At 41.1% G+C, this 12,415-nt stretch overlaps 1 protein-coding gene across 10 annotated transcripts in view; it reads left to right on the top strand.

Moving 5' to 3' along the window:
• The window catches only part of FANCM (FA complementation group M), a 182,316-nt gene that overhangs the window by 90,147 nt on the left and 79,754 nt on the right, over positions 1 to 12,415 (top strand). For all 10 annotated transcript variants that reach the window (XM_043549768.1, XM_037901395.2, XM_043549767.1 and 7 more), the window contains exon 11: positions 3,139 to 3,373. In XM_043549768.1, the coding sequence (XP_043405703.1) occupies positions 3,139 to 3,373 (235 nt within the window). The remainder of the gene's footprint in view (positions 1 to 3,138; positions 3,374 to 12,415) is intronic.

The raw sequence follows: 12,415 nt of genomic DNA, 5'->3' as shown, positions 1-12,415 counted from the left end.
TTTAGTGTCATCCGCAAACTTGCTGAGGGTGCAATCCACACCATCCTCCAGATCATTGATGATGATATTGAACAAAATGGCCCCAGGACCGACCCTTGGGGCGCTCCGCTAGATACCGGCTGCCAACTAGACATGGAGCCATTGATCACTACCCGTTGAGCCCGACAATCTAGCCAACTTTCTACCCACCTTGTAGTGCATCCATCCAGCCCATACTTCTTTAACTTGCTGGCAAGAATACTGTGGGAGACTGAGTCAAAAGCTTTGCTAAAGTCAAGGAATAACACGTCCACTGCTTTCCCTTCATCCACAGAACCAGTTTTCTCATCATAGAGGGCAATTAGATTAGTCATGCATGACTTTCCCTTGGTGAATCCATGCTGACTGTTCCTGATCACTTTCCTCTCGTCTAAGTGCTTCAGAATTGGTTCCTTGAGGACATGCTCCATGATTTTTCCGGGGACTGAGGTGAGGCTGACTGGCCTGTAGTTCCCAGGATCCTCCTCCTTCCCTCAAAAATTCTCACAAAACAATTGCATGCAGATTGATTAAAATCCTGGGGAGCTTGATGATGGTGATGAATTCTTTGGGGTTTTTTTCAGTCTTAAGTCTTTCAAAGCCTTTGAGGCAGATAAGTAATTATACCTATTATACAGATGAGTAAACTGAAGCATATAAGGTTGTGAGTTGCTCAAGGTCACAAAATAATTAGTGGCAGAGCTGGAATTAGAGTGGGGGCTTGTAGCTCCATGGTCCCCCTCCGCTGGCGGCTCTGAACTGCCGGGCTCCCCTGTCACTTGTGGCAGGGTCCTCTGCTGCTCACAGCGAGGCGCGGCAGGCGTCCTCTGCTGCTCACGGCGGAGGGGAGTGCAGCAGGAGTATCTCACAGCTGCCTGTCTCCGCAGGCAGCAGGGGACCCTGCAGCTCCCATCCAGCGCTGCCTAAAGTCACAGAGATCTTTGGAAGTCACGGATTCCGTGACTAAATCGCAGCCCTAGTGATAAGCACCTTGGAACAGCAGCACTGAGTGTGAGGTGAGGTCTGAGGAGATCTGCATAAATGGAAATCTCCTGTGACTGTTAAAGAGCTGAGCATCCCATCTCAGCTTAACATTCTCACTCGATACTGTTCCAGTCCAAGATGTGATGTTTGTTTGTATCTGGCTTAGACTTTGAGATGACAGAGATTTGATTCTCAGACAAGGTATCCTTAGTCACTCCTGTCTGTTAAGAGGAACCTCTCAGAAGGGCATACTGTATTTGAAAAGAAAAAGGTGGGCGATATGTTGTTTAAATGTATTAAGTAGATATTTTCAGTTGCCACCTACAAAATCTGCCTGATTATTGTACATGTTTAAAAGCTCCCTGCGTCATGGGATACTAATGTGGTTGTTTGCTGAAGCTTCCTTTTGAAGCAGTTGTATTCCTGTGACCTTCAGGTTATTGCATGGAAACCTTTGAGGCAGACCGTTCTGATCATACATTTGTAAGCTTTAGATTCCACTTTAGCACAAGCTGGTCAGAGGAACTCAAACACCACTTTTGGAAGGAAGCTAGGAATGGTGGGAGTGGGGAATCAGGTCTCAGGTTTACATCCAAAGATTTTGGGGTCACAAGTGTAAGAAGAGGCATGTGAAAGCTCAGCCCCATACGTTCTAAACAGGAAAATTATTCAGGAAGGTCGTCAGACAACTCCATACAGATTTTTCAAGGCGTATGCAGGCCTACTAGCACAACGTTTGTTTCCCTATATAGATTTTCCTCCTTAAAAAGTATCACCTAACAAAAACTTCTTGCAAACTGTATGATTTAGGAGCTGATTGAGAGTTGGCGTTCTTCATTTGTAAGTAATCTTTTCAAATACAGTCCAAGTTAGCAGTGACCAGAAGTGGTTGCCAGCTGATGGCCTCTCTTGTCTCAGTCTGGTCCTACTAGACGGATGTCTACATCACAGAAGAAATCACTTAGAATTGGCATCTTATTGGACTTCTCCTTTCGTGCTTTTAATAAGAAAAACAAAAGAAATAGTATTGTTGTGTTTTATACAGAAGTTTCATCTTGGTGAAGAAAGGGTGTACAGACTATTATAGTTTTAAACCCCATAATTTTGCACAACTGGGAAAATTTAAATAGCTAGAAATCTAAAAAAAACCCCAAAAATGCTTAAAATATTGATATTAATTGAAATCTGAAAAATAAAAATCAAACTTGGCCAAGTCACATTGTATTTAATCTAGATTACTCTAAACTCCTTCAGGGAGGGGTGGTTCCCCCTCTGCCCCCCAGGGTTCATGCCCACTTTTGATACTGTGTACAAAAAAAATTTAATTCTGTATAATACTATTGTTGTTGTTATGTCTTACTGGGCGGTTTCTTATTCAGATGACATGTTGTCAGACATCTGTCTTTTCTTCAGTGCTGTGTATTATGCTCTGCATGGTTTTCATAAATGAATTTGTCAGGCCATCTCCTCACCTCATTTTAGTTGCCTGCAATAAGTGAGTGCGAAGGTAAGAATGGGCTGAGAAGAAAGGGAGTGGCAGTCTTTTTGTTCTGTTCTGTTTTTTCTCCCACTGGAACTTTTAAGATGTTTTTCTGTGTAACTGGATGACCTGATTATTGTCATGCATATCTTTCTCTTCCTTTCCTCTGTTCGTCCTGAGATGGGGTCAGATTGTGAACCCCTTACCGACAGCTCTGTGAACCCGTTACTCTCACAAGTAGTTCAATTGACTCCATTGGGGCGATTCATGTGAGTAAAGGAGTCACAATCTGGCTTTGATGTGTCGCATCAAATTTGGCCTGTATTCTTTTGTTTTTGACAGGTTTCAGAGTAGCAGCCGTGTTAGTCTGTATTCGCAAAAAGAAAAGGAGGACTTGTGGCACCTTAGAGACTAACACATTTATTTGAGCATAAGTGAGCTGTAACTCACGAAAGCTTATGCTCAAATAAATGTGTTAGTCTCTAAGGTGCCATAAGTCCTCCTTTTCTTTTGTTTTTGTAACACGTTTGGGGACTCAAAAATATAATCCGTAACAAAAGTATTAAAAAATACCTGAATGTTCAAGTGGCCTTTTAATTCTCTTAGTTATAAGGTGAAACTCTCCAGTAACAAGTGGCTTATCCTCTATTTTACAGACTTACAATCAAAGCCAGTCCAACAAAAAGAGCATTTACAAAGCAATTTCGGAAAACAAAATGCTTCACTTTTACCAGCAAAGCCCTCGTCTGATTCCTGAGGGAATAAACCCAAAGTTGCACAAAATGTTTATCACTCCTGCAATATATGAACCAAATAATTCAAGATCACTTTCCAAAGAGAGAAGATCCAGCTCCCTCCAGCATAAATCCGCTCTCTTTTCCATGGGCACAAGTAAGATGATGATGATTTCTTTACATGTATTATGTAACCAGTGGTTCTCAAACTAGTTACCATTGTGGGCTGCATCCAATACTACCTGTATGGCCCTGAGGATGTCACATGGACCGCAGCTGTGTGCTGATTGGGCCACGGGTTTAGAAGCATTGGTGTAAGCTGATGTCTTGACTGCATTGTGATACTGAAACATGCACAAAACTGTTCATAAGTGTTATGGGTCATTAGTAAAAAATATAATTTATCTTACTCATAACTTTTCAGTTCCAATATTATGATGAGACCACTTGTTTATATACAAGTTCCAATTCTTTCAGCATCCTTGAATCATAGTTATTCCCTTAGTGTGTACAGTGTGAATCAGCTCCTTGTCTCACTTTTCCTTAACTCAACTCCCAAGTGTTTGCTGGGTCTTAAACAAGTAGTATTGCATCAAAAGGTTTTTGCATCTTTATCAGGCTCTGTAACTTAGGCAGGAATTGTTTTCTTGACTAATTTTAATAATATTAGAAAAACTGCTGAAAATTCACCACATATTTTAGCAGATAACTATAGATCATAGAATATCAGGGTTGGAAGGGACCTCAGGAGGTCATCTAGTTCAACCCCCTGCTCAAAGCAGGACCAATCCCCAACTAAATCAAGATGGAATGCTCCCTGTATTTGCAGAGCTCTTGTTTCAGTCTGAAAAATGGCAGGGTCTTAGACTTGACCCATTGGAACTATAGATTCCTAGGTCAGAAGAGACTATTGTGATAATCTAGTCTGACCTCCTGCATTACACCGGTCATAGAACTTCCACATAATAATTCCTAGAGCAGATCTTTTTAAGTAAAACATCCAGTCTTGATTTTTTTAAAAGTACTGATGGAGAATCCACTGTGGTAAATTGTTCAAATGGTTAATTACCCTGTACACGCTCTGCTCAAAAATTATGCCTCATTTCCAGTCTAGCACCAGCCAATAGCCATTGGGTCATGTTATACTTTTCTCTGCGTAAACCGAAGAACCCATTATTAAATGTTTGTTCCCCATGTAGATACTTAAATCTTTTGTCGACCCTTTGGCCATTTCACGTTCTCTTGTTTGGTAAGAAGAAGGGGACCCTCAGAACAGATAGGAATAACCAAAGACTCTTCTAATACATTAGGAAAAGTAAAGGTGTGATCAGCACCACAGCTTGTGTCCAGGGAACTGCTTGTTCTACCACTTGAGATTAGGTTCATCCGAAAAGTTTTTGTAGTAGACATAATCTAGCCCCTTCCCTTCTTCTCTCCTGCCCCCAAGACTTGATAATTCATCTCTGAAAGCAGCTTGGCTCATTCCAGTAGCGTACAACTTAAAAGAAAATGTCAGTGAATTCTGGTACTTCATTACAGGATGACTGAAAATTTACATAAACAGAATATGTTTTTAAATCCCTCCTAATCCCTTTTCTCAAAGAAAGATGGAGTTTTGTAAGATTTTACTGGGCTGGGGAGACACTGAGATCAAAGACAAGAAGACAGGATACTGGGCTAGGTGGACCTTTGGTCTGATCCAGTATGGCCATTCTTATGGCTATACAAACTAATAATTGTGCCAAACAAACTAATATGTCTAGATGTTGTAGACAACAATCTAAATTATAAGACCAACAGTAAAATGTTTAATTATTTATTTCCATTAATTTAATCACTACTGTATTTTGAAATGCCTTTTCAAATTTTTTTACTTAGAACTTTACTTGTAATTTCAAATACTCTACTCTTCTGCATTTATATACTGAACTTGAATAAGCCTCTGATCTATGGTTATGTATTAAAGTAATATACTTATGTCACATATATCTTTTTACAGTTATTATTTAGCTCTAAAGTTCTCTACTTATTACAAATATGTTTTTTTCAGTAGACGTCAATTTGTCTGAATTTTTTTTTAATTACATCATATTTAAGAGTGCTGATGCATTTTTCGTAGTGACAAATCTTATGTCTTTTGTTGCAAATGAATCCTTTAATTTGGGGTTTTAAAAAGGTGAAACTATATCCAGTGTGCCAGCATTGCCTTTGGCAGACTGTCTCTCTAGGTGCTCAACAATCACGGCATCAGAACACACACTAAACTGTTAGTTTATAAAGCAGTGGTGATAGTCCCAACTCTCCTCTACAGCTGTGAGACTCGGGTGACCTATCAAAAACACCTGAAAAACCTGGAATGCCAGCACCAGCACTTCCTTTGGAAGATCCTCAGTTTAAAGTGGGAGGATCATCACACTAATGTCAGTGTCCTCACAGAGGCCAACATCGTCAGTGTTGAGGCCCTTATTATCCAACAGCAGCTGAGGTGGAGCGGCCACTGTGCGTGCATGCCTGATGTACACTTACCAGAACAACTGCTGTATGCCTAGCTCACCAAAGGAGAAAAGAAACTGGGAGGCCAAAAGAAACGCTTTAAAGACACCGTCAAGATAAACATCCAAGAGATGTGGCATTGACCCCACACACTGGGAGACAGGATAGAGATAAGTGGTGAAGGCTTGTCAAAGAAGGAACGTCTACTTTTGAGGAAAATCACCTTGCCCTGATTGCAGAAAAATACCAGAAAAGAAAGGTCAGACAACTGACACACAACAATCTTGGTCCAACCCTGACTTCCAACACCACCTACAATGTCTGCCAATGAGTTTGCGGCTCAAGGATTAGATTCCTCACTCATCAAAGGACCCATAAAAAATAAAATCTGTGAGAGGGATCATCCTTGACCTCGAGGGATCGCTGACGATAACGGATTCAAAGACTTATTTTACAAATAAATGCATATATGAACTTGTGCCAACCTGCGTCCCCATTCCTCTCCATTTTAGTACAACGCTGCTCATTGGTGTGAAATCACACTGTGTCATCCGAATGCTTGGCACATTTTTTATTCCTATGAGATAAGTGTAATTGCTGGTGAGTGGAACAGTATCTATTATTGTTTTAAACCAGAGATCCTAATTACTTGAGTAATCTGTTTAAGAGGCTATTTTTTAGATGTAGTATTTGCTGTAATGGCCCACTCATCCTATGGGATAGTGAGCTGTTTGCATGCATTTTGGTTGGTGGCAATGGTCAATCATACTTCTGAAGTTCTGGCAACTCCAGCTTCACTCCAGCCCTCACCTCCCTCCAGTAGCCTGAGTACTACCTAACATCTGATTCAGATGGCCCGGACTGTACTAAAAAATAATGCTTACTCTCAAGGGTCAGGGGAAGGAATTAGGTGCCCAGCCTGTAGTACAGTCATTATGCCATTTTCTGCTGGCCCTTACTGCACCTCCTCTTACCTTGATACATTCCCTTTCTCCCCTGGGAGGATGAAGATCCATTGAGTTTGAGTCCTGGTTAGGTACTTGAGAGGTACCTGGTCTAAGTGGATCCTAAAATTGCTGCTGTCCTGCTTCAGAAGTAAGTATCTGAAGAAAGAGGCCTGCAGCCTCTTCAACTCAGTAGGATTAATTCTTCTGTGGCTTGGTTTCTTAACCAGCTTTTGAGAAGGCCTGGAAGAAAGGGAACTTAGTAAAACTTCCAGACTCTCTTGCAGACTCTGCTTCCACTAGCTCCATCTCGTTTCCATCCTGTTTCCCATGCAAGACTCAGGTGTCACTTGGTAGAGCAAGTACAATTAGCCACTTTCCTCGAGCAGCAGCTGCCTGCAAATTCGATTCTTTCTGAAAGCTCTCCTCTCAGAATCTTACCTTCCTCAGGCTTTGTCTACATTGGGAATTTGCCAGGCTTCCAGCTGCTCATGGTCAGCCACTGTGGTGCTGCACTGTTGGAGCTGATGCCTGCTTGAGAAAGCATGAGGGCTTGGGGTAGGAGAGATTCTTTGTTTCCAGCTGGTTCCTTCCAGCAGTTAGAAATATCAGAGCTCAGAAGGAAGGGTTACTGTTGTTCAGCACACCATAGGAAGAGGAAGATTGTTTTCCTGGTAAGACCAGACAATTCCAAACCAAGGATTTTGAGCTTTTTTCCTTTTGTATTGGATCTTTCACATCCAGGAATTCTACTCTCACTGAAGAACGTGTCTGCTTTCCCTCTTGACCTAGATACTGAGAAGATTAAGAGCTCATGGAAGCCTCTAGACTTTAAAACTGATCTACACAAATTGCAGGTGCTCCCCAGGGACTTTTGTGACTTATAAGCTACTCTCCAGAAGACTGATTCAGCCATTTCATTTAATCAGAGTATTTACACTGCCTCCATCCCTATGCTTATCTCATCAGCATGTTCATTGCAATGGGCTACCTTTTTCTAAAATTCCTTTTAAAAAAAAAAAAAAACACTTAAAAATATTACTGAACTGCTGATTACCTAATCTGGCTTTTTAAGGTCAAGTATGTTGGATCAGAGAGTGCTGCTTTTGAGCCTGCTCTGGGATCCAGAGGCATAACTGGTAAAGGCCCCTCTTATTTCCATGGAAATAAAATGGAAAATGCTGATGCAGTAAAATATTTCTGTACTTGTCTCTGTAGGGTTTTATGTGACTGAAGCATATGGAGTAAACTAAAATGTCTAAATGTCATATTTATAGGCTGGTTATGGCTGTACTGAAAAACTTACTTATTGTATGCTGAATAATTTGTCATGGAGGGGTGAAAATAATAGTCAAATAACATATGACTGCTTGGCCTTGCTGCAGATACCACTCTCAACACCATGTCTTCTAACCCTCTGGTTAGAGCACATCTGGTTGGTACAGTGTCAACAGCCAGTGCTTTCACGTGGGATCCTGGTGTTGCTAACAGTGATTCAGCAGAACTGATGTTAATAATGGGAAATATTTCAAAAATGAGCCTGATGTAGACAGGACTGTAATTTCTGATTGTTTAATTTTTTACATGATCTTGGTGGCCACATTGCTGGGTATTGCAGACCAAATGACTCAGCAACCTTGACTGTCGTCCTCGTCTGCCCCCATTCTTCTACAGCTGCTAGTTTTGATACTAAATTTGGCAGGATTCGTCTTCACTGATGCTCATAAAAAATTCATACTGGTGTATCATAGAATCATAGAATATCAGGGTTGGAAAGGACCTCAGGAGGTCATCTAGTTCAACCCCCTGCTCAAAGCAAGACCGATCCCCAATTAAATCATCCCAGCCAGGGCTTTGTCAAGCCTGACCTTAAAAACTTCTGAGGAAGGAGATTCCACCACCTCCCTAGGTAACGCATTCCAGTGTTTCACCACCCTCCTAGTGAAAAAGTTTTTCCTACTATCCAACCTAAATCTCCCCCACTGCAACTTGAGACCATTACTCCTTGTTCTGTCATCTGCTACCACTGAGAACAGTCTAGAGCCATCCTCTTTGGAACCCCATTTCAGGTAGTTGAAAGCAGCTATCAAATCCCCTCTCATTCTTCTCTTTCCGTGTAGAAAGCTATTTCTATGTTATAATTATGAGGAGCCAAAAAAAATTGCTATTTAGATGATATTAAATGGATTTAGCAGGGAGCTCACTGAAACACTGCTTAGCTGCTCGGCTGCATCACATGACCTCCCCCCTACACATTCAGTTGGAAGGCAAAACCATGCTGACCTGTGATATTACACTGTTGTTCAGGGGGCCTTACAAAAACTCAGTAAAACTTGACTTCAGGAATCCTGCTTGAATGTTTGGCTTTAAAAGAAAATTTAAAAAGGCTCCAGGAGTTCTTCTGAATGTTATGTTACTTCCTGACAACATGCATGAAGGGTTTGGGGATTTTGCAGTATGGTCCAAACATAATAGTGTGGTGTACTGGACATCATAGCTTCATTTTGGTTAACTGGAAAATCTGTCATATAGCTTTCTAAGTATTAACCATTCTAATCTGTTTGAAGGAACAAGTTTAGAATAAGGGGATGCTATAGCACATTCCGTCTCAAGTGACACACTTTGTACTTCAGAAAAAACTGATTATATTCACTTTAAGTAACTATGAAGTTTTTAACTGAGTACAGAAAGCCTGTATCTTAATGTCTGTTAGGTTTGTCCCCTTCGTGCTACAGCAATAGAAAAAGTCTATTTTTTAAAAAGTTACTGGAGAAGATTTTTCCTGTTGAAAAATAGTTCATAAAAGGCAGATCCTTCAAGAAAGGGTAAACATCACAGGACAATAGCATGGTATTAAATCGTAAACACTCTCTCAGTTCAGGACCAAGTCGTTATTCACTCTGATATTCACTTCACTGTTTGTGTTACATTTGCAAGTTTGTACCCTACAGAAAAATGAAGTACCTTACCCAGTGGTACCTGGGGGTGTTAAAGTGCATCGTGTGTGACAATCTTAAAGGTGACACAAAAGTATGAGTACCAACCTCAGGGCAGACTGTTAAAAACCAGGGCACAAACTCCAAACTGATTGTGAATTCCAAGCTTAGGTTTCACCAACCAACTGCACTAAGTGCCAACTCTTCAGAGACTTTAACAGCCTCAACACAGAGCCACAGACTGTCCCCTTGGGTACTCCAGTCTGTCTTGCCACCCAAGTAAGCGTATCTTTGTGATCGATGGCCCCTTACACCAAAAATCACAGCAATATTCAAGTTACTCCTAATCCCAAAGGACCAGTCACTTACTTCACGTCAGTTGCGCTTTAGGTCTCATACCAAAGACAAAAAGAAAAGGAGTACTTGTGGCACCTTAGAGACTAACAAATTTATTTGAGCATAAGCTTTCGTGAGCTACAGCTCACATCCGATGAAGTGAGCTGTAGCTCACGAAAGCTTATGCTCAAATAAATGTGTTAGTCTCTAAGGTGCCACAAGTACTCCCTTTCTTTTTGCGAATACAGACTAACACGGCTGCTACTCTGATACCAAAGACAGTGCTTGTAGCCAATTCCATAGTAACCTGTATTAAGATTTATTTAAAAAAAAAAAGGGAACTAGATTGTTATTTACAAGGTTAAAGCAAGCAAACATAGACACACAAATGAGTTACAGTCTTAGGTTTCAAAAATATAATAATTTTTATAGAGTATAAAATATATATAAATATATATAATAGAGTAATATAGGCCTCTATCATCAGCAAGCTCTATTTATCCTTTAGGGCTAACCCAGGCTAAGCAGCCAGGAATCTGTTGCTTATTCCTAGAAACACCTTGCTCCCCCAGAGTCCAAGCAGCATAGAGATAGCTAGTTCCTTTTGTTTGGGGTCTTTATTCCGCTTCTGCCATGTGCTCTGAGCTGCTAACTCAGCTGATGGGAGGAATCCGCTTGCATGACTACTCTTCATGGGGAGAAGAGCAGAAAAACAATCATAGAACCATAGTGTTAGAAGGGATGACAAGGATCACCTAGTCGAACCCCCTGCCAAGGTGCAGGATTTGTTGTGTCTAAACCATCCAAGACGGTTGGCTCTCCAGCCTCCTTTTGAAAACCTCCAGTGAAGGAGCTTCCACAACCTCTCTAGGTCTCTGTTCCATTGTCCTATTGTTCTTACAGTTAGGAAGTTTTTCCTGAGATTTCATCTAAATCTGTATGCTGTTGTTTGAACCCATTGCCTCTTGTCCTGTCTTTAGTCCTTTTGTTGATGGCTTCTCTATCCATATGTAGGCAGTTTCCAGTTACAAGATTCAACTCTAGCCCATCTGATATCAATGGGTCTCCTCTTTTGGGAGAGGTGTAATGATTTCTGTAGAAGAGCAGCTCTTCACACTAATGTCGCCATACGGTCACAGAGGCTCACAGTACAACCTGCTCAAATATTGCAGTACAACATGGAACACAGATATTACAGATAAGATTAATGCATGTGGCAACTGACAAGCACTCGATAGAATCCAAACATTAAATGCTTTCTTATCATTCTAATACCAGTTTTATCAGTGTTAACCCCAAAGTGAACCAGACAGATTCCAGCTATGTATCTGTAAGTGTCTAGCTGGGACATGGGGAATTTGGCATGATCTGGCACCTTGCCTGCCAGTGTCACTTCATGTTTTTGAGACTCTTTTTGACTGACTTAAGAAGTGATGGTGACAAGTTTGAAAGAAGCTCTAATCACAGTCCTCCAACGGAGATTACAGCTTCAACAAAAGCCTCGTGGATAGATGTATAAAAGTGGAGAAAATAGGATAGGGGAATCTTGGGAGTTCTGAGTGTTAAGTGGATCCTGAAGGAAGCAAGGAATTAATGTGCGTGTTTAACCTATACTGTTGCATTTTTGTTTTTAGGGTGGTAGCTTCTGCTTAATATCTTAAAGTAATGCTTACACATATTCTGGATATCGAATAGCAAGGCTAGGAAACAGCAAGTAGAGACCTGATTTCAGTTTTATTTCCTTAATTTCTGTGGAAAATGAAAAGACTTAGGAGCACAGAGCCTGTATTTGCCCATAGCTTTAGATATTGGGGTGGGATCTGAGTTACCCAGGAAAGAATTTTCTGTAGTATCTGGCTGGTGAAACTTGCCCATATGCTCAGGGTTTAGCTGATCGCCGTATTTGGGGTCGGGAAGGAATTTTCCTCCAGGGCAGATTGGAAGAGGCCCTGGAGGTTTTTCGCCTTCCTCTGTAGCATGGGGCACAGGTCACTTGATGGAGGATTCTCTGCTCCTTGAAGTCTTTAAACCACGATTTGAGGACTTCAGTAGCTCAGGCATAGGTGTGGTTTTTTGCAGGAGTGGGTAGGTGAGATTCTGTGGCCTGTATTGTGCAGGAGGTCAGACTAGATGATCATAATGGTCCCTTCTGACCTTAGTATCTATGAATCTATATTGAGAGCATTCTAAACAATTGAATTCTTACTGGACAATATCTTAACAGAAGGAAGGAGTCAGAAATACGAGGTATACCGTCAGTCTGACTGGAACAGTCATTTCCAAGATAGTGATGCCACTGTGAAAAGCACAAACAGCACTGTATGTTCCAGGGATGCTCTGGAGACTTCCTTGTTCCCATGTGTGTAACCATGTATATCTATATGTAATGCACCCATGGGTAGGTGATCACGTTTCTGTATTGAGTGAGATTTTATTATTGCAAACAAAAAAGCAGGAACTTCATTTGTGTACCGGTTTCTGAAACTCAAA

Source organism: Chelonia mydas, chromosome 6 (assembly GCF_015237465.2).
Source record: "Chelonia mydas isolate rCheMyd1 chromosome 6, rCheMyd1.pri.v2, whole genome shotgun sequence".
NCBI classification, from domain to species: domain Eukaryota; kingdom Metazoa; phylum Chordata; order Testudines; family Cheloniidae; genus Chelonia; species Chelonia mydas.
This window is presented reverse-complemented; position numbering and strand designations above follow the sequence as displayed.